General features: G+C 39.0%; 1 protein-coding gene and 1 long non-coding RNA gene across 6 annotated transcripts in view; one reads left to right on the forward strand and one right to left on the reverse strand.

Annotated features, from left to right (window-relative positions):
• Positions 1-491: 491 nt before the first annotated feature.
• LOC139827811 (uncharacterized) overlaps positions 492-23,156 on the reverse strand; it is a 41,844-nt gene continuing 19,179 nt past the window's right edge. For 4 of the 5 annotated variants that reach the window (XR_011738812.1, XR_011738811.1, XR_011738814.1 and 1 more), the window contains 5 exons: positions 18,574-18,805; positions 17,734-17,833; positions 15,131-15,261; positions 5,890-5,957; positions 492-3,984 (listed from right to left, as the gene is read on the reverse strand). This is a non-coding gene — a long non-coding RNA (uncharacterized lncRNA). The remainder of the gene's footprint in view (positions 3,985-5,889; positions 5,958-15,130; positions 15,262-17,733; positions 17,834-18,573; positions 18,806-23,156) is intronic. The other variant, XR_011738815.1, reaches the window with a different exon arrangement.
• The window catches only part of SPMIP2 (sperm microtubule inner protein 2), a 45,587-nt gene continuing 37,479 nt past the window's right edge, over positions 15,049-23,156 (forward strand). Inside the window, exon 1 of the mRNA XM_065836145.2 lies at positions 15,049-15,184. Coding sequence (XP_065692217.2) covers positions 15,049-15,184 — 136 coding nt within the window. The remainder of the gene's footprint in view (positions 15,185-23,156) is intronic.

Below are 23,156 nucleotides of genomic sequence, written 5' to 3' on the forward strand. Positions count from 1 at the left end.
CCCGCCCCCCCCCCGCCTGGACATCGCTGCTTGAGCATCCATCGATCTAGTGACTCCCTGCTTTGGGGTGGCCACCTGTTGTCACTCTTCTCAAGAGTAATCCCTATCAGCCGGCTGTCCCCTCTGTCATTGTTGCGCGGGATAAAAACGAGGAAGGGAAGGGTGTGGACGCTTTAATTTAACACTTTTCTGGAGGTTATCTAGCCGTTTCTTCTCACGCGAACTTAAGTTTTTGAAGAGTAAAGGTCTGGCAACATGGCTGATTTTTCTTTGTTTACCACGACACCGAGCATGTCTCAACAGCAGCTTGACAAATAGGAATCATGGAAGTATTATTAATGTGCCATTAACGGCAGTGCAATGCTATTAATGTATTTGCATTTACAACTGATGTGTACCCTTTGCTGATATGGATCACACAGTATAAATCACGTCAACCTTAAGAAATCTGTGATTTCCAGTCACTAATATGGGTTTACACATTTTAATCACAAGTAAGGCAGTGTAATTTTTATTTCTACTTTTTATTTGCAAAAAATCACAGGGATAACCATTTTTTTTTCCTTACACAACATGCAATGCTGGTGTTAGGAGACAAAATCTTACACTTTTAGACATACATGGCTCCTGAGCAGCCTGTGTCCTCAGACAGTAATCTACTAAACCTACTGAAGTTCTACATATGGTTCATTAACAAAGATAACTCTTAGGGCTAATCCCACTCATATGTGTTAGCAAAATATTTTTGCAGCTAATACCAATAATTCTGGGCAGACCATGGGAAAAGGCTAGGGAAGGCTCCACATCCTGACTACATCTTGCTTGTTGGTGCTTAGCAGTAGTCCTTATGGGGGATTTTTTTTTTTTTTTAACTAACAGATTGAAAATGTAATGTCCTTTGCCCTAAAAAAAAAATCACAGTTTTAAATATGCCTCACATTCATCACCCAGAGAGTATAATTTACTCAAATTAATCAAGCCTGCAGCTATAGGAAAGTGCCAGCTTTTCTGAAGTTCCGTTTACAAACCCGGAGTGCTGATTCCCTTTTTTTTTGTGGGGCATACGTACAGGGCAAGTGCCGCAGGAATGCGAGGAATGCTCTCCTGGGCTCCACTCCTCAACCACTTCAGGGCACCCATTCGCTCCTGCTACAGACTAGCTTGCCTGACATCTTCATATCTCTACATCAAAATAGAGCTACCCACTCTATTTTAATATATAATTATCTTTCATTTCAGACCTATTAGCTGTAACAGCATCAAGTGAAGTGTTCCGCTCTGATTCATTTTTTGTTGTGTTATCTGGTAACACAATACCTGTGATTCACAGTGACATTTAACTTCAGCCAACGGGATTTTGGAAGCTCCAATTGTACTCTGATTAGTTTAACAAATCTCGATGGTTATAGATATCTGTCAAGGGCCTATCATATACCACATGAAGTGTTAGAAATGGGAATGAATGGAAGGCAAAGAATTATGTACAAATATATTCAACAATTTCTGAATAATATTTAAGGATATGTTGCATTTACACCTTTTTAGTGTCTGTAAGCAACATATTTGTATAGTGCCGATGCTTCTGATTGTTTATGTTCTCCATGGTGGATACAGTTCTGTCCTTTATGCTGTTTATTTCTAGCTAAAATTCGAATAGTTCTTACATCTGAAAAAAAATAAAAAAGAAAAAGAAGAAGAAAACCATTATCAATATATAGAGCATGAACAATAATTATTAGAGACCACGTGATTATCACTGGAAAACCCCTTTTTTTCATGCAAATATTCAACAAAATAGAATTTACAGCATATAATGGTTTTGCATTTTTTTGCATTGTCTTATTCTCACTGTCTTCCCTGCTTTCTAACTTCAACAGTAGATCAGTATATTTTAGAATATACACATGTACCATATACCATTCATTTTGCATTTTCTTTTTGGTTATTCTTCAGTCTGCATTATCCATCCTGATTTACAATGGATTTTTGAGGGGGTTATTTGCGCTGATCACATTATAACATTACATAGGTTTCTTATCCCATATTACACTAGGAAACCAATAGTTAAGCATGTACAATACACACAGCACCTACAGTATTGATATTTCAGCAATATAAAAAGGTTGCAATTCAAAATATGACAGCTCAGCATAATATCCTTTTGGATAGCTATAACTAAGCATTGTGTTAAGGTATTTTAGAAAAGTATTTTGCCTTAGAAATACAGAGTTTCTGCCTTCCTGAATACCTCATTTTCTTTCAAGGAATAAAATGAAATGGTCAGGTCAAACAGTTATTAAAATGCCAAGGAAACAAATTCAGCATTTCTGTGAGCTCTTTGTTCATTTGCTAACCCTCATCTTTAAAAAGATTCTCACATTTTGAAAGCCTTGCACTTGACTTAGCCACACAGCTTTTGATTTGTGATACCAGTTAAATGCTTGGTCTGCTCAGGAGAGGCCAGCCTGCTCTGGTAGGGAAAAATAACATTGCCTCCTTGGGGAGTTCAGTAGATTATACACAGTCAGTATCTATATAAACCCATGAACGTCCTTTTATCCCCTTTCTTTGGATAAACACTCATTTTCATCTGTCTTCTGGAGACAGCATGTCAGCTGAAGCAGATTCATGCAGCCGATCTCCAGCCCTCAGAACCACCCATCTCCTTCCCAGTTCTCACTGGCACCTTCTCAGCAACCATAAAAAGTTACTTTCATAACCATTTGTGGAGATGGACAGTAAAGGAGAACAGAGGTATCAGTCTGGTGAACCACTCCGTGGCAGACCTCGAGAACAGCAGCCATCCCCACTGGGCCGAGCAGAAGCCAATTTTATTGGATTTTAAGTAAAAGATGAATAATTTCAGGTGCAAGTAAAGCTACTACCAAGAGAAGACTATCTTCTTTGAATGAGATGAGCCTCTGTGCTCTGTCTTTCAGGATGTCAACATTTGCAAGAATGCTGTCTCTCACCCTTTGGGATTTATACATGGCTGGGAATATTACCATTTGCAAGCCCAATTTTCTATCGTCTTTTACAACATGATTAAGGACATATAGGTATTTTTGTTAGTTTGTTTGGAGTTTTTTGTTTGTTAGGTTTTTTACACAGCATCCTCTACTTGTGTGGCTATTTGTCAAGTAGAAATCACTAGTGCACAGGCACAGTATGTGCCACAGCCACCCTGTGCCCCTGAACCCAAGGGTAGAATAGCAAGGTAGCAGTGAGTTAATACAGTCCATGCTAAAATAATTACTGAATCTTTACCATTGCTTTATGGTCCTTTTGTACTTGTAAGACAGTACAAAATCCAAAAGGCTATAAAAGAGAGCCTGGCCTGTGGCATAAAGCAACATTTATTTTTTTTTTTTTTTCTTAAAAAGGAAAAAAGAGAAGAATTTGTGACTATTATAATGCATTTCATAATGCATACATTTTTTCAGAATTTGCCACTGTTTGCACAGCTACATTTGGGATTATTTATCATTTGACTTCCGCTGTAGCTGCAAATATGCGCAAACCAGCTTTAACTCGTTAGTTTAATACTAGCAGAGGCAGCTCAGGGAGTAGCATGAACTGATTGTCCAACTATTTACATGGTGGTTTGAGAGGAATTCACAGCCTACACAGTGTTTCCTTCAGCTGTTCTGATAAAGGTGCCCAGACAAAAGGAAGGGTGGCTGAAATCTATGTGGCAGCAGCACCCAGGAGGCACAGTAATGGGTGGTGGTTCCCCATGCTATGTACTATATGAACACTGAACAAACTAGCAGGAACTCTCGAAGGTCAAGCCTTTATTTCAGAAGCTCAGGTACGTCTACACAAGCTTCACTGCCGCTTGTGACCGTGATAGAGGTGTGCCCCATTTCTCTCCAGAGTGGAAGTGATAATGGAAGATGACTGTGAGTCTCCTATCCTGGTGCCTCTACTGGGAAAGGGGTGTTCAGGACCTTCCTTCAACATCATCTGCTCCAGCTTCTCCTTCTGTGAAGAGAGGCACAAAAGTAACAACTCAACTTCTCAGCTCAAGTATTCTGAGACATAAGGAAAGCACTACAAGTGCTGTTATTAATAACACCAACAGCATTTTGAGGTTGGTTTTTTTTTTAACAGAAAATTAACAACAAACATATAAACAGTCAAAGGGCATCTTTTGTCATGATCGGGATGTGTCGAGGTTGTTTTGGTGGGCTGGCACAAAGCACACAGCAATAAGGTGGTGCTGCGGCGCTGGCGTGCTCCGGGACAGGCTGCTTGCAGGGAGATGTGCCCTGTGCTGGGTCTTGAATTGCACTCGCTGCACAGTGGCAAAGGTATCAGACAGACTAAGAACAGGGTCCTTTTAGATAGATGACACTTTCTGCATGATGTTAAAAAATGCACTCTGCTCCTTTCCTAATAGTCAGGCACAATCTGTAAGACTCAGGATATATATATATATATAGGAGCAATTTCAACTGTTGAAAGTGTATTATAGCACAATTTTGTGAACTATTTATTCAGTTTTGTGTATATTTCTAACATTATATTTCAGTAAATAGCATCCCAAATATGAAAAAATATTTCATTCTTTATTTACTGCCTTTGAAGTTTTAATTACTGGACAAATTAAAGCCTGAACTTAAATTTCTGTGTTTTGTTTTTAAAACAATATATTTCCTAAAAGAAGATACAAACTTATTCTTTTTTTAAAATAACTGTAATCAAATTGTTTAAAATAATCTGTTGAAATTTCTACAACCCTAACATTACATGATTGTGCTGAAGTATGAAAAGAAGAAATTGTCTGGAAATCAATCTAGACGGGATTACTATTTATTCAAAGATGGCCAAGTCTTTAAAATAATGTAACTCATATGTATTAATAGTAGATAGCCAGATGATCATTAATATCCAACAATTCCACTTTTCATAAAACACTAGAAGATAATAAAGTTATCTAATAGATCATGCAGAATGATAAATAAAACATGTAAAGCTCTGCAAGGAAAATGAAACACATCAGAAATAAAAATATTTCACAAAGATGTGAAATATTTATAACAGAATAATTTCTTGTAAACTCTGTTATTAAGACCTTTTACTCCAAATGTGCTTTTTTCAGTATGAGGATTATATATTGATTGCCTAATTCTCTCTGTCTACTATCAGAAACCTTTTTTTTAAATAAGTCAGCATTATTATATATGACTGAAGTGTTTGGCTTGAGTCTGTACTTGCTGTTTCAAAAAATACGAATATATATTCATACCTTTTAGCATTACTGCAGGGCATTATTCTACAAATTAAGTTTACAGCTGGCAGCATTTTTCTGTAATGAATTATTGATTAATTATTCCAGATACTGCCTGTCCTCGCTCAGCCACCCAGCATTGCGTACTGCGCTGCTAAGTCAGCCCATGCTAGAACTATTCCTTGGACCAAGTCCCCAAATGCCACATTCCGGTCAGCTTTCACCTCTTTAGTCTTGTCAACATCTTCCAGAGAAATCATCCCCGCTCTTCCTTGCTCACTTCAACACACTATACTGCATCACAAATATGTTCCAACATGATATTACTGGCGCTCATTAGAAGAGCGTTTGCATTTACACTGCATTCTAACGACCTTTATAAATTATTCTGTTGCTTTGAAATTAATAGTCATTGTGTACAATGTTTATGCGGTTCAGCCGCCTTCATTCTTTAGCCACCATTTAGATCTGCTCAAAGCATATGGGGATGTGTGGGTGTGAACTTAAGTGAATGTTTCTGTGCTGTGCATACATATCCTGGCAAAGCATATTCACACCTATATCATAATGTGACAAGTACTAGGTACCAATTTAAAGGGATAGAATCAACTTTAAGTTCAGTAAATGCTAGAAAAGTTAATATTGTTGTTACTTACGAATCAGTGATATTGTACTCCATCAGTTTATGTTCCATTTATTTTTCCAGGAATAAACCATCTAGTACCTGGAATAAAACAGCATTAAAATCTAATTTTACCTTATCCAAAGACAGCATATTCCAGATAGATTGACACTGAGGTAAGCTACCAAGGTGATCTAAGCTTTTTGTGGAATTGTCCTATTGTTCCAGAAAATTAAGTGACAATATGCCTAACCTTGTGTGTGCAGAGCCCCTCACTGTATCTGTAGTCCAAGAATACTATTATTAGACAGATCATAGAAAAAAAAAAAAAGCGTTCAAAATGCTGTTATGACCACATTTTGAACACAATCTCTACAATCAACAGTAATGTCTGCAGTGAAAACCAAGACTTTCTACTCTTTTCTTTTCATAAATAACTTCATATAAAGAGATCCCTATTTCCACTAGGACCTTCAGCTTCTGTACAAATATACAGTGATAAATTCAAGCATTAAATTGATTTGGAGCAGGTAACACTTGACTGATACAAAAGCGGAGACATGAAGGAACAGACAAAAATAAGCAGCACTGAGCTTGTAAACAGTTACTAACTGCGGGGTAGAAGTTTACACAATGTATTCCTTGTGTCACCTGGATCTATATTTAAGACAGCAATAATTTATCCCTTTCCCTCCATTTTTCTGTGTTTATTTTTGTATTTGTTTCATTTATGAAGCAGATACTTATAATACTCTTTAAACATTCAGTAGCTAGTTGTGATAAACACTATTTTCCTACTCCTGTAACAACTGATTTGTGCTGAAAACACCCACCATTGCCTTATTGTACCACTACTGCAAAAACACGGGAACCTGCTGCTGGGTTCACTTCTGATTTCGAGAACAAAGTTAAATAATAATAATAATAATAACAATAATAATAATAATAATAATAATAATAATAATAATAATAATAATAATAATAATAATAATAATAAAATAACCTGCTTCTCTCACTGTTGCTATGCTTAGCAAAGCAACTAGCACACGGAAGTTGCCAGTGAAGATCTGTGGCCAACCAAGTATATCTTGCAAATGTGTTTTCTAAGTCAGGAAGAGAAACTGAAATGTGGGAAGCAATTGTACAGAAAGAGGTAGTTGAGATTAGCATTTTGTGTGAAATCAGGTGACTCTTTGGAAGATGTACACTTTTGAAAGACACAGTAACCCTTCAAGATTTTGTCGTGGGAAAGTTCTTTACTGGGATTTTCCCCCTTTTTTTCATGCTATTAGCAATTTAAGAGACTGCTAACATGCTGGCATCTGACTGGCAAGACAAGAGCTCTGGACACTGCCACAATAAGCATACTCATGTTATCCATATTTAGTTTTTGTTTCTCTTCCTTCGGCTCAAGCTTGCTGGAATGGAGACAGCCCAATGAATTTGGTCCTTGGGATAAGGAACTCTTGAAATACCTCAGAAATATCCTCCTGCAAATGAACTGGAGGATGGGGACTGGCATCTACATGCTCTTGTTTGTGTGCAATTAGCATCCACGTGAGGAAGCATATTCTTCAGCAGGAAAAGAGCTAGGGTGGGTCATTACTCTTGCTTCAGTAGATCTTTGTATTACAGTCCAGGTCCTCATCTGATTAAAATCCATGTATTTCAATGAGCTTAACAAAATCCTGCTAATTTAAAAGAGCTAAGGACCTGTTCCTTGGATCTGATCCCTGCTGAGGTTGCAGGGAGTTCTCACAGTGTTGCACCAAAGGATGGATATGCCCCTTTTGGTCTCCAGCTAAAATAACAATGCACTGTTTTAACCCCCCAGAAGGAGATACTTCTCTAACATACACTCAGCTGTGCCCCTGGAAAGGGGTGCATGACCAACAACAAAACAATCATGCCCCTATTCGCTCAGTGGTGATATCTGTGTCTTGTTAGGGACACACAAACTTTTTAAATGGTTCTTCTGTCAGGTGGAAGTGAGCTGTATAACTTAATTCCACTGATATGAATAGCTAACAATTTCGCCTCAAGCCTTCACCTTACTATTGCATTCAGGTATGAAATTAAGATTCCTCTTGTCACGGAAGAGAGGAGCTGAAGTACAAGAGAAAATTTCATCATTAATTGATTCGTCTTGGTCCCATGTGTTCCAAAAATAATATCAGTGCTCCAGAAGTTAAGTATTTGCATGAATATTTTGTTATATTCAAATAGACTTTCTGAAGTTTTATCTGAAGTACCTTTAATTCTTAACCCACACTCATACACTTTAAGTAAGGGTCCTTCTCACCACACGTATAAATCTCCGAGCCAGATAGTGATTTGATACTCCTGGGCAATATAAATACCATTGATTAAAAAACACACATCAGCACAAATTCAAAGTGCAAAGAGGGGACTTACAAGCAAAAATATCACGTATTTCTTTGAAACCAGCAATAATGGTATGGATATTCAGTTGATTTGAACTTGGAGAGCAACACCGAAGCTAGTGGAAGTATTTTCCTACTGTAGTTAGATCTTAAAAGATCTTTGCATGTGGGAGTCAAGTTGCACCTGACACCTCCAAGGGTAGTCTTGTGGGAAGTAAGAAAGGGATTTGTAGGTGGATGGAGATGGGACAGCATTTGAAAAAAAACGGTCCACAGGTGACCTGAACCTGGTTCTGCAGCACTTGCAAATCTTTGGGTTTGTAAATTTTAAGGATGAATAAAAGTACTGAACATAGCCAAAGCATTACGTAGCTTTGAGATTTTAACATAAACGCCTCATGATATTGCAATGAGCATACAAATGTTTTCTCATCAAAACCATGCAGGTACATCATAGCCCTGATAGAGCATCTCTTTGCCCCAAATGTTTAAGGTTGAATCATATGGTACCTTCAACTTCTAGGAGGCATTTGCAACTCTTTTGAAGGCAACTGAAAATGTTTAATTGGCCCAAATGTACTCACATGATTATAAAGTGAAATAGAGTAGCTGACATTAAAGGCTACAGATGTGACATCAGTAAAAATGTGATAACTCATTCCAGCTGTAATTTCCCATAAAATAATTTTCAGAAATTTGCCCATCACTTCTCTGAATTCACCTGAAACACTCAGTAGTGGTCAGAACACCAGTAAAGAACTCATAATTCCCTTTTCTCCAGAGTAATTTCTGTGGCCAGATACCTTTCCCAGGGCAGCAAGAGGGAGATGAGATCTCAATATAGAATTATTCTGGAAAACAAGTAAGGATGCCTTTTTGGAGTTAAAAAAGAACAACTAGCTTATTCTCTTCCACTCCTTCACCCTATGGTATGCAGGTTGAGAAGACAGTCTTCTCAGACGCACCAGAGGGTTAGGTCACCGATTCTCAATGTATTTTCTGAGATGCTGCAGAGTCCTTTTTTACTGGACAAAACTATGCAATTATTTACTCAATTAAAAAAATAATCTTAAAGAAAACAAAGCTTAATCAAAATAGGAAAGAGGGAGCAGAATTAAAATAAACATTTACTTTAGCCTATCTAGCTGTACCCTTCTTATGACTTGAGCTAAACAGGCTGCTGTCAACCTGTTTACCCAGAAAGCATAAAGAAGTTATATATCTATAAAGGAAATCCTTGTGCTTATAGCCTCCTACCAGCCCTGGGCCTGGTAGGAGCTGGTATATTCAGGACAAGAGCCTCACAGCCTCACCTTACAGGGCTAGGTGATTATTGTTTTCCAAGCAAATTTCCGCCAGCTACCTCTGTGAGCCCTGGGGCTCACTGAGCTACAAAGGCCCTTAAGGATGATTATTAGACACCCTTCAAGGCCTTATTGACCCAATTTAAAAACCACATCTCACAGTGATCTTGGCCCCAGCCACCTTATGTATGCTGGTCGACACTTGAAACTTTTATTGGCTTGTCTGTGCAAAGTGAAGCTGCCAACGTAGTCATGCCAGTTAAAGCTCAATGAGCACAGGTAATTATAAAAATACCTTTCACAGCAACATCTTATTTCACCCTCCCTCACTAAAATGAGAGAAAATATTACAAGACCTTTCAGAATAAGTGAGTTCATACTGGGACTGTTGCTGTTACTGTAGCTGTTTTAATTATAATCATGCAGTTAAAGAAAAAAAAAAAATCCTGAAATCTCCTTTCAACTGAGAAGACAGGCATTTTTCATCACTCTTCCAAAAATCGTTTCCCTCTGTTTTGAAGTATGGTTTGAGGCAGGAACTCCAAATCTTCTATCAAACTTGGGTCTCTTTGATGATCCCCTTAGGCTTTCGTTCTGCTAGATTAATTGAAGCTTAGTGCAGTAGGAAATTTGGCCTCATAAATTTTAGAAATGCTGCATATTTAGCCAGTAGTACTCTAACCTGAGATACATTTTAATTTTCGATGTCACAAATCACTTCTTTCATATGGAAAAACATGCTGCCGTGGTGAAATCTTATTTTTTAGACAGGAAAACATCACAGAGGTACATTAGGAAAGTGTAAAGATTTCCTTCCTTTATAATGCTTACTGTGAGATACATCTTTGAACAAGTTACTAACATGTGTACCTCCTTGTTATAAGGCACATAACAAAGCACATGAATCTACCTTGCAGGGGGGTTCTGAGGACCGGCTCTCGCAAAGCCCTTTTGAGGATGAAATGCATTAGATGAGTATTGAGCACTAATCTCAGGCATGTGGACAAGCCATGCACATGCGAAGTAAAAACCTTTCTAATAACATCCATCTGCATCTTGAATACAAGAAAGAAAATGTAAGACAGCCTGTCAATGATCAAGGCTTTTTCATGCAGCTCACCCTACTGTTTGGCGGCCGGCCAGCTCAGAGAGCCCATGGAGGAAAATGGCTCCAAAGGCAAAAATGTGCGTGTTAAGCAGAGGACAGCCTTTGTGAAGGGTGAGAAAAAACAAGACAAATTTCCTCAACTGCCAAAGTGTTCTCTGGTACATGGAGGAATGAAGTGAGATGAAAGGGAAGGAAGAAACTGCAGTAGGCAGAAGACTTCTCACTACAGATAACTCTGGCCTGTATGCACTATAATGCTGAAATAAAACACATTTCTACTTCAGGACCAGGCCTGCTTTACATTAAGGATGTTCCTCTGTGGAGAGGCTGGGAGAAGCCAGGGAAGGATTTATTTGGAACTGCTGCTTCTAAGCCAACCAAGAATGCATGCTGACCTTCCAAACTGTATTAATGATACCACAAAGTCCTTCGAAAAGATTGTGAGGCAATGCAGTACAATCAGAGCATGCCGAGGAGGTCTGAGTGGTTCTTCTTCAGGTGGAGTGATGCCAACCTTTGTATTCAACAGGACTTATCTTGTTGTCAAAGGCACTTCAACTGGTGCTGCTGACATGCAGGGCACTGGCTCCGAGTCCTCCCCTGATATTACAAGCCCCTGTGCAGAATCATCAGCAAATTCTTTTGTCTGATATATACACATACATATGTATATATATCTCCGATGTCAGAACTAACCCCCTTACTTCCTCTCACCAGTCATCTGCAGATTCATTTCACTCAAGCTGTGCTCCAGCTGTACAGTGTTGCAATGCTGCAGCAAACATATGGAGCTCCAGCCAATAGTCCTCCTTCTCTTCCTACAGGCTTTCAGTCTCTCCCTACAGTGCTTTGTGCACTGCCTTGGAGGCAGCAAGGTTTAATTAAAGTAAAATATGCAGGAATTGAATTAATAACAAGAAAATCTCTATCTATCATCATATATTTAGAAAATTTAATCTGGAAAGATTTCCAGTCCTCCATTAATATGTTTACATGCAAGAGATTTCTCCCTTAATAAAGCACAATTTACATTTAGATAGTACCTTTTATTCTGATAGCTTATCTTTACTGAAAGGTTGATTCCAGTCATGACTCATGTGTAGCCTTTCATTCAAATTCCTGCCATACAGAAAGAGTCCGGAATTAAATATTTAAGTGGGTTTTAACTCACGTTATCTTGCCACAGATCAATTTAGCACAACTCAGCAACTGCTAACATGATCAATAATTAATGTGGCTGCAGGTCATCTACTTCAGAGTTCTGTTCAGGGATGTTAACATCTTCCTACAGTTCGCTCCATGAGCCTGAGGAGAAGAGGCCAGGTCTACCATGCCTCACTGGAATGTAATTTATAGAGGAGTTCAGGCCACTGGAATTAAAAAAAAAAAAGAAAAAGAAAAAAAAAAAAGAAAAACAAACCACAAAACAAAACACCCCAAGAAAACAAAAAACAAACCCAACACCCACCAAACACAAACAAACAAATGCAACAAAAAAACAAAACCCAAAGCAAAATACTTTGAATATGCTCACAGAAGTGTTCAGGATGTAACACATGAGCCCTGGCGAATTTTCCTACCATGGTATATCATTTTACTAATCCCAGCATTTGATTGCCTGACGTCCCCATCACTGCAGCAGGGATGGCAGAAGAGAATATGTCTACACCTCAGCTGTTCCAGTCCAGAGCCTGGCACCTGAACCCAAACTCTTGGCAGCTGAAACTGACATGCCACACTATGGACTGAAGCAAACAATATTCACCTTGGTGGGGGTATGTGGCATCCAACCAGTCACTACAGGGATGGAAACCTGCAGCACAGAGACTGGCAACTGGAAATAATTTTGTTCTCTAATATACTAAAGGCTTCTATCATTTGCAATAATCTTTAGCTATTGCTTTCTTAAAATAAACAAACTTGGAACAAGTTGCCCAGAGAGGTGGTAAATGCCTCATCTCTGGAAACATTCAAGGCCAGACTGGATGGGACTCTGAGCAAACTGACCTAGTTGAAGATGACCCTGCTCATTGCAGGGGCATTGGACTAGGTGACCTTTGAAGGTCCCTTCCAACCCAAACTATTTTATGATTCTTTGAAACAGTGATGTCAGAGATCTGTAGCATGCAAAGGTGAGCTTGGTACCTGTGTTAATTTGGCTGTTATTTTGGATACATTTTCCAGTGTAGCTGCCCTAAATTCAGCTTGAGAGAAGTAATTTAAATGTGGACAAAGCCAATAAATTCTCCAATAAATCAATAACTTGCCTGAGATCTCCAGTTTTTTTTTTTTCAACCAAATTCAGACCTGCCTTAAGTACAAACATAGCCATTCATAGGAAAGAAAAAAAAAAAAGATCAGAACACACAAAACCACACTGCATAGAGACAGACAAAGCACAATCCTCAGAGTCAAGCCTTGGGAAGCATGAAAATCACATATTAAGAGCAAAGTCTTCACCATGCTTTACCATCTTCACACTGCCTACAATGACATTGTTACCAAATAAGTAGCATTGTTAATATCTGCTACCACTAAATTTCAGGAAGCAAAACATAAGGTTTTTTTAACACAGCCTTTCAGCAAAAACCTTGGCAGCAAGTTCTTGTATTGACAGATTGCAGCATCCAGCTATAACAGTCGTTCATTTAGGACCTCTGCTTTAAAATAAAAAAAAACCCTACTAAATCTAAGCAGGCAGAAAAAGTGGAACGTGTGCTTCAGCTCTAGTGTTGCCTCATATCTCCCTCCATCTCAGAAACAGACCCCTCTAGCAAGACAACTTGTTTTGTTTGTTTGGCCTGAGGAAGTCTTGATGTCCACCAGGAGGCTGCTTCAAAACTAGATGTACTTTTGTGAACTTTTGTAATGACATTACTGTTCCTGTTGCTGTTGAAAATTTTGAAGTCATATGATTTAATCTGTAGTGCAATTACACAGCAGTCATATTTTCCCATCTTTTATCTTTCTGTGACTTATTAAGCTTTTTCTATACAGAATACAACCATGCCAGTTAGAAGGGTGGTCTTTTACTTTCATCATTCATATATGTTCATCATCTTCCACATTGTGGAAGAAGTTTGCACAGTGTACAGATAAGAGAAATAAACGTTATCCCCCTTCCTGTATGGGGATGAATACCAACATAAGCAGACCTAACAAGCGTAGCATCACAACACCTCTTCAACTACACTGGTGTTTTAAACAGCTAAACTTTTCCATGAAGATAAGGGTTTGAGGACCAAGCCAGCTTCTGAGCCTGTCTGTGTATGCTGCCTTCTGGTTGCAAGGTAGTGTGGCACATCGTTGCAGATGACTGTTGCAGATGACAGCAGGAGGTTGCACCCAGACACTGGAGATGCCCAGTAGAGACTGGGTGCACTCCCACCCTGGCATGATAGAGCACAAACCAATTTGACTGAAAGGTTTGGAGAACAGTCTATTGGAAAAGGGAGGAGGAGTGAGAAATGAGAGAGACCAGACTGGGAAGAGCAGGAGAGACCAAGAACAGTCACACTGGGAGGAGCAGCTGGAGGGTCAAGAGGAGGAGCCAGGAGCCAAATGTTGAACAAGTAAGGCTTGGTGATTCAGAGGCAGTGTCCACCAGCTCAGTTCTTACTCAGAAGATCAGCATTCGCCAGCAAGCGTGCACAGGCAAGCATCGACAACCAAACACTAAGATACTGCCCTTTAGGGACGGCTGGGAAAAAGAAAACTCTTAAAGGGACAAGAAAAAAAAAGCTCAGTAAACAAATCAGAGCTGCCACATGTTTAACTAGAGTATTAATGAACACTGTGCTATCCTTGATTATTCATTAATTTGAAGTCTTATTTCAGACATGGTTGGAAATACACTGGAAATCTCTTGCTGAGCATTTTTAATATTGTATGTATTGCTGAAGCACTGAGGATTTGCACTGCACCATACGGGTCCCTTTGGATTCCCACATGTAGAAATGGCTCATGCCCTAAGGTGTTTGCAAGTGAAAGAAAAAACAGGAGACAACAGATGGAACCATCAGCTGGAGGATCGGCAGAAATCAAGGCAGCTCCGACAGGCATGCCAGTCAGACTTTTGTCTGAGCCTCTCTTATTCTGTATCTTTTGTCAGCACAAAAAAAAATTTAAAAAAAAAAAAAACAAAACCAAAACAAAACTACTGGGTGAACCAGAGGAAAAGTAACTCTAGGAAAAGACCTGCATGCCCTCAGATCATTTCCATGGAGTGGAAGATCCTGAAGAGCCACAACTGCTGATCAGGAGCCACCTTTTTTCATGTAAACAAATATGGTTCAGCACCAGGCCACCACCAGGAACACTCGCAGAACCCAGGGGACAATATGTCACAATGTGTCAGTCCTCAGTGCCTGTGTGGGGAGGGAGAGCCCACCGCCACCATGGTGGTGACCAGAGGAGCCCAGGTGAAGCAGGGACTGGAGCCTTCCTGGGCGAGGGGAGGCCAAAGCATGCCCTCCTTACCCCTCAGAGCCTCGACGCAGGAGGCACTGGTGGAGGCAAGGGTGGTGTTCTCGGGTAGGTGATGGCGCTGGGGTATGGGATCCCCTTGCATGGGTGGGATGTTGCTCCAGCCTAGAGTCGAACTACAGGTCCTATGGGAAGAGGGGAAGGGCAATGTTACTGCATATCTGAACAGTTGGTGTTTGTCCAGTGAACCTTTGTTTAACATGATAGATTGGTGATTAAAGCAGAAGCAGCATAGATAAAGTAATGGCCAAAAATATACATCAAATGGTGCCAAAACAGGAAAAAAAAAAAAAAAGCCTACTTTTATTGTTTACATTTTTCACATCAAGTATCTGGCTATTTTTCAACCACAAGGTTATTATTCGTTGTGTGCTAGGCACTCGCATGCACACCCAGAGACAGTAACATGAACCGGATACTTTTTAAATTTGGAAGCTTTTGTTCTCTGCTCAGTGGTTCTCATTAATTACTTAAAAAGTGTGCCCCGCACCTGCACATTGAAGAAAAAGCCCTGGTAGTATTCAAGAGGAGAACAAGGTTCTGGTTCAAGGGGCAAAATGAAAACCTCCTGCTGAGAGCCAGCAAGGATTTCTCGGTGTTTCTAGTTAATAGCGGTTACAGAGATCTTTTTCTACTACAGCTTCACTTGAATTTCAAATGCACCAGTATAAAAGAGCAGACCGAAGAATAAAACTGATAAAAAATATGTACCTTTATGAAATGAATCTGACTTTGTCTTGAAGCCTGCTTTTAGATTATAGTCATGGTCTGTATACAAATTCACACTGATAAAGGTTTTCAAACAGTACAAATTTAGAGACTGATACATTTCAGTGCACTTGTAATAATTAAACAGTAATTATACAAGTTGTACTTTGGTACTCTCTGTTTTCCTTAAATGCCAAGGTACTTGAAACAGTACCTGGATAGTATAAATTGTGTTACAATACAGTATATGTGTTCCAGTTGTACTGGATATATGAGTATATGCTCTTCAAGTTATATACAGCAGTAGTCAGCAGTAGTTCCTGCTATTTGAATACAAGTCACAGCAACATAACTGCGGTTTGGGGTCAGATTAAGAATTCATAAAATCTAATATTCTTGCCAGAATTGGTCTTAAATCTCATTCACAGGTTTTGCATTGTAACTTCTTTGCAGCAAAAGGTGACTCAATTTAACTCGGAACAGCATGAAGAAAGAATTTCCTTTGATGTTTTAAATATATTCCTAGCAATTTAATTCTAGGTTTTGGCTTATGAAACATTGCAATTGCTCCTTATTCACCTTCTTCAGAAAGGTCATTATTTAACAGCTCTCCACTACAGCCTCTTCAGTCATTTCTGAGAGAGAGGACATAAAATTTATTTAGACTTCCTGAAAATATTGAGTGAAATACATTGTCCTTAATTCCAGATTGCTGCTAATTTTCAAATCTTAAGATTAACAAAATGACAGAGGTAGATAAGTCCATTCACATCAACCACTTTTAGTACCTTTACTCATTTTGACAGACCATTTCATGAGATCGGTAAGAATGAGGAACTAGAATAGCATACAATATTCAAGCCATAGGTGACAGAGCATGTGGAGGTCATGCTGAGTTCCCAGCTCACTATGAGCTAACATGGTACCATCCTCACTCCTTATCAGAAGGAGCACATAGTGGTAAAATTACACTAAGTTGTATAAACATCACCCAGTTGCAAAACCAGTCTGTCAGTTTACCTATTCAACTCTTCTGCTGCGCTAATACCATTAAAAAATAGAGCAAATTTCAGAAAAATGTAAAGTTGCATAAACCTATTTCAATCCAACTACTGTGCTACTTCCTGTCCAAAGAGGGTTTTCTACCCTCCTTTTTATCTAATATCGTGGTAAGGTTGCTGTTACTCTCAGTAGATGGTGGATTACACTCTCCTAAGAGCATAGGTTTTCTGGGGAAAGCACTTTTCCTGAGAAACTAATCTTGGAAAGTGCTTTGGCCTCTTCTTGCTGACTGTTCTTAATCCAATAACGTTGCAACAGCATTGTGTGACACAGGCGCTGCTCCCGTGAATGATTTCTGCCAGGCAATTCTGAGTTAAGGAGAATAGGCAAGGTTATTTTTAAAGCACCAGAAGTAACTTAATTGCAGCAACATAATCACTAATCGAGAATGCACAGCTTACTATTAGTGACACTGATAGCTTGTAAAGGGAAAAGTAAATTTCACCTGATTATTTATAGAATTCTGTTACATGTAGTGGAGAAAGTGTGTTATTGCAGATTTACAAGTTGGCAGATTGGTTCATAATTAGCATATTATTCGTATGCATTGTAAGACTCTAAAGATAAAGAGCCAAGCATCTATGTTTCAAGTTCCTAATATCCCAGATAGGCCTATGATTAGTTTCATGTCCGGTGGTTTAAATATTAGAAGATTATTAAAAACAAGCAAACCAAACAACAACAACAAAAACCCTTAAATAATTCCTTAAAAATAAAATGGGATTTATTTACCTAACGGTATCTGTAGGTTTCTCGGTTCTGATTTGAGCAAAATATATTACTCTCTTGTCATGATTCAATTTTTTAAAAATAACATGCTCACATACCTCCACAGATGTGTCCTAGAATTTCTGCTGAGCTCCTGATCCAACTGGCAACCCTGAGGTCAAAAGGGGTTTGACCTTCTCATATAGCCTCAGAAACCAGCTTCTCAAGGAAGTAAAGATGATAAAATTAATATTAAACCTGACCAAGCGGGACTTCTTCACTATATCATTTCAGCCATTCTCATAGAGGATCCTGATTAACTACTTAAATGACTGTTAGCAGGTGATAGGAGGGTACAGCTTCCTTTTATTTCTTCTGCTGTCTCCCAGTCCCTGGCTCTTAATCAAATTTAGAAGAAAAAGCTAAGCAAATAAAAGTAGAGTTAAATACTACTTGAACTATAGCATAGGTGATACATTTTGCCTTTTGAAGATATCAAACTGGGGAATTAAAAATATATTTCTTGTGTCTACGGGCTCCATTGTCTTTGCCTCCGTAACACATATACAAAGAAGGAAAGTACTAAAGATGAGAGACAACTGTACAAGAGTCTGAACTCTATATAAGCACTGCAATTGATGGGCTATTTGTGATTTAATCTGCTAATTGCTGTAGCTCCCAGTTTTCACTCAGTCCCCCCTAGGAACCCAAAGGCATTTACATCCATGTGTGCACCGGGGTGGGAGCACTGCTTCACGTGCCTTCCTCCTTGGGATGACACTGGCTTCAGCAGCTCTGACCTTCAGCCACTTGTTCCCATCTTACACTGTTTGTTTTGGCACAACTGTTTCTCCCCAAGCTGCCCCCCAAGGCCACTTGGAAAATGAAATCAGTGAACTGATCTGTGTTAAAAATAACCAGGAAAAAAAAAAAAAAACAAAACAAACAAACCATTTTACCAGGTGGTTGACAAGTGGCTGTTTCAGTGCCATGGGCAGCCCTGGGTAGGCAGGTCAAGGGAGCTGGAGCTGCTGCAGAGCAATGGCCTGTGGCATCCCACCCAGCACTGGTGGCTCATATTAGATGGTGATCTCAGGGTAGTTCTCAGAGGGTGAATTCCTATACCAAGCAGGTGAACGTCATTATTTCCATTGGCATGGGTATACTCAGGAGGTTGAGATATCTTTTTCTCTAAAGACAGGCACAAAAAAAGGCAAAAAAGCAGCAGTGAGGTGCAGGCACTGTTGATTCCTGTGTTGTTCCTCACAAGCAGTGTCCTCTGTTTACTGACTACCGTTTGACGCTTATCAAAATGAGATATATTTAGTGGATGAAATATGGAAAGCAGTTTATGATGCTGCAACTCTGTCTCTATCTTTTGAAGAAAATAGTGGAAGTAAAATAAGTCAGAGCAACATATATGCATTTGAAGTTAGCTTAAACTATTCATTATTTTGCCATTTCTCGTTCACAAATTAGTATTTAGTACACAGTCTGGCTTGACTTATCAGTTTTAAGATAGAATAGCAAACCTCCTTCACTGATTCAAAATCACTGGCCCTGGGGCTCTATTTTCTGGGCCACTCACTCCCCCTGCAAATCACAGAGTACCGTCAGCTTGCATGGAAATTAATAGGTTCTGTTGTAAACACACATTTTGGGCCTGCTTAAGCTTTTCATTAAACCATCATGAAATAGCTACTCCTAGATAACACCAGCTGCAGCCATTTTATGCTGGAAAGCAATTGGGACGTTCCAGTTAAACTGGAACCAGCAACTCCAGAAAAAGAAAATCCACACATGGAATTAATTTGAAAAAAGTTAATCAGAGCAATACCAGGCGCTACTCATGGTATTTCCTATATGCTTATATAGTTTAGGCCAGGTTAAAGATGTTCATCATAGGGTGACAAGGCCAATTTTGATCCCAAGTCTCTGAAATCATGCACAAGATATGCTTAACTGTATCTACTATGAGTAGTAATCCTAACCACCAGCTTCAGATGGTCAGATTATTGTAACTGGGAAGCTACTGTTTGGCCGCTAGGATGAACTATTTCTGTTGTTGTTCAGGGAGTGGGAGGACACATTCCCTAAAGGGTGTTATAAATTCAAGCAATGGTTCTGTATTTAGGAATGACTTGGTTCTCTGTGCTTTTAAATATACCCTACTAGCATATGTGCATGCTGGGAAGTAAGACTGCTAGGATTTATACGATTATTTATTTACATTGATACAAATAAAATTAAATAGCCTATCTTACAATTACTATTTCACCAGTAACAGTGAAACAAAAGAAAAACCATTTTCAGTATTATTTGAGTAATTGACACTCTTACCATCCTCTCTTCCCCTTTTCATCATTCTGGGAATATACCCACAGCTTTCTCCAGAACCGTGATCAAATTAATATGTCTTTCACTGTGCCTAGAGAATCAGTGCATCTAGAGCAAGCCAGGGAGCACACTGTAGACATTTTAAGTATCCACAGTGTGTGTGCTGCCAGCAGCGCCTCTCTTTATCTGACCAAGAATAGCCTGCTCCAATGCCTTTGCTAAGCCAAAACTGTTGAGAGGCAGTCCCTCAGGAATCAAGCCAGGGATTTTCCCAGTGACAGATATATTCCATCTTCACCCTTATTAATGGGACATTTGTAATTGATTTTCTTTGTTTACCCTTTCCTTCATGCTACAAGGAAGAATGAAAGTCTAAACTTTGCTTTCTGTATGACAAAAAAAGAAGGCATTCCTTATTAATCACACTGTGGGAAGCACTGCTTGGTTTTCTATTAAATTAGAATTCAATTTCTACCGATTATTTAAATACATTGTTTCTTCTGAAGCCCAGACAGAACAATAACACACGTAATTAATGAAGATTCTTCTCTGGAAAGGGGAATGTACAATTACATGAAAGTCAAGACTATGAAGTTGGAAAATAATAAACCTGATGGAAAAATCAGGACATAGTTCCAAGCTGTATTTTTTCTGGCAGCAAAGTTGATTTAAGAGGTTCCTGCTTTTTGTTTTTGCACCTACGACACAGTCCACTGCCTCTGCACTTGTGCTGATGTGACTGTTTTGGGGCTCTGCTGTAAAGTGGATTAGTGAAATAATCTTAGGAACACTTCCCCATCACGTTTAATTAACAGTAAAAAATGTAATAAATTAGCAGGACCCTATCATGCAGAGGCCTTGGAACCACACTGTGCATCAGAGAAGCAGGCTCAGTTAGTACCTGCTCCTCAGAGATCAGCTGCTCATTCCAGGATGCTGGAAGTACCAATATGATGTTAAAGGAAGCATTGCATGGACTAACCACACTTAAAATTTAGCCCTATGCTGAATAGAATTGAATCCAGTTTAAAAAGGTCCTCTTCTCTGTTAATGCAATACAGTCAAAACAAATTCAGCAGCCTTTACTGAGAGGCTAACCTGAGCTTGAACTGAACTGGAGTGATCTTTGTTTCAACTGTCTCTGTACATAGTGATCTATTTTCTGTTAATATGGATCCTGAGAAAGCATATAGCTTGGAAATTAATCCCTTGCCTTGGAATAGGAGTCAAGTATTATCTACGCTTGAAACTTCAGCTGGATTAACATACGATTATAGAAACTATTTTGGAATTACTTCCCAAGTGTTTCACAAACTGAGTTCCTTTCTGTTCCTGTTTTGCTTCATCCATTTTCAATGGCTTCTCCATGTGAAAACTCACTCTCCTGTTTTGCACCTTTGTTTTACTTTTCTGATAACTATGATAGTTTGGAGGGTAATTTTTTTTTCATCCTCAGCCTGGATCAATACAGCTCTACTAGCTAAAGCAATAGCATAAATATCAGTAGACCAGCAGGGAATTGATTTAAATCTATACTAACAATGAAGTCGTCTGGCATAATCAGCTGCTGCTCTAGTAGGAGACTTTGTCAGCACGCTTCTAATAGTTTGTTCTTTTAACAAAAAACATAGCTTGTGGCTTTTCCAGAGGCCTGAACCCACACTGTGCTTTAAAATCCCTCTGTGTGACAAAGCTTTCAGGCTGAGCCTGGTGCGAAAGGAACTCTGGTTGATGCCCAAAGACCTGTCTTGCACTATAACAATGAAATATTTCTGCAGCTCGACATTTTTTTTTCACAAACATGGAAGACAGATATTCCTTCCTTAGCTGGAAACCTGTGTGGGGTTTTTCTGGGTAAATGATACACGATAGCTGAACTGTTAAAAAGTCTCAGTTATAGAGGTGATAATGGAAATGGTAACAAGACTGTCCCTCTCAAGCAATTGTGATCTTAACAAATTAGTCATACTAAATTAGGGGTATTTTTTTTAAGCTATTATCCAACTGCTTTGTAATAAACATTAAGGCAGAATCTGCCTTTGAATGCTGTCGAGCTCTAACCACCCTCAGTTTGGGCAGTAAAAATATCAATACCAATCTCAGGCTGTAAATGGATGTTACAGGGACTTGGGTGATTTATGAGTTCCAATAACACCCTTTGCTGTGTCTGCACAGGTAAGAGACACAACTTGCAATCATGAGCCCTCAGGTTAAGTTTCCAGCTACCTGTGTTGCTAAAGCAGTTTTCTAAAGACTTGATTTTCTTATTTGTGTTTAGTTGATACAGCCTATAACAGCACCTTTTGAAGTTCACAGTGCTCCTTGGAAAGAGCACCATTGCCTCCATTTTACAGAGTGTGAAGCAGTGGTGGTGGGGCTATAGCTGAACCTCAGCATGAGTGAAACGCTGAGGTCATCTCTGTGCGTTAGTCTCCATCCTGTCCCATCTTGAGTTTCAGCCAAGGAAAAATCAGGTACTCGGACTGGATGGGAGCTGTCATGTTTCCCAGCCAGATGCCACACCTGAAGGCCCAGTAGACCAGCAATGGGGAGTACGGCTTCACTTCGCAATTCTGGTACTGTGCCTTCTGGATTTGCACCTGATCAGCTGGAACAGCATCTCATTCCATATATTCAGACACTTTCTTAATTATTCACTAAAATTCCTTGTAGACACATCTCTGAATGACCTGAAGAGTCTCTTAAAATCACTGGGCTTTGTTATTCAAGGTGACTTTGCACTCAATGACATTTTAACTTAACACTGAAATAAATTAAAATGAATTAAAGGCACTTTAATTCTGTATTAGAATACCTATATTGACTTAATTTAGTAAGCCAAAGCCATTTTACATTCATATCTTCTGCTAATATATATTCACTTCCCAAACATGTTTATATGAAAAATTGAAACCCCCTTGTAACAGGTAGTTGTCTAATAAAAAATAACAAAATGTTGCTTTTAACAAGAATAAGGTGGTGAATTTTGTTTCGTTTCATGCCACTTTTTCAATAGTCAGATTTTCAGAGCAGCAAAAGGAATTTTTCAGTGAAAAAAAAGCCATATGTGACCTCCACTCCAGGAGACACACTCCAACAAAAGGCATTACAAGTACAATGTTCTTGTGAAGCAGAAAAGCTATATAAAATGGTTGCATTATAAGTAAGATAAAAGAAAATAAAGAGTACTGAAATAGGTTAGGAG

Source organism: Patagioenas fasciata, chromosome 4 (genome assembly GCF_037038585.1).
Source record: "Patagioenas fasciata isolate bPatFas1 chromosome 4, bPatFas1.hap1, whole genome shotgun sequence".
Taxonomy (NCBI): domain Eukaryota; kingdom Metazoa; phylum Chordata; class Aves; order Columbiformes; family Columbidae; genus Patagioenas; species Patagioenas fasciata.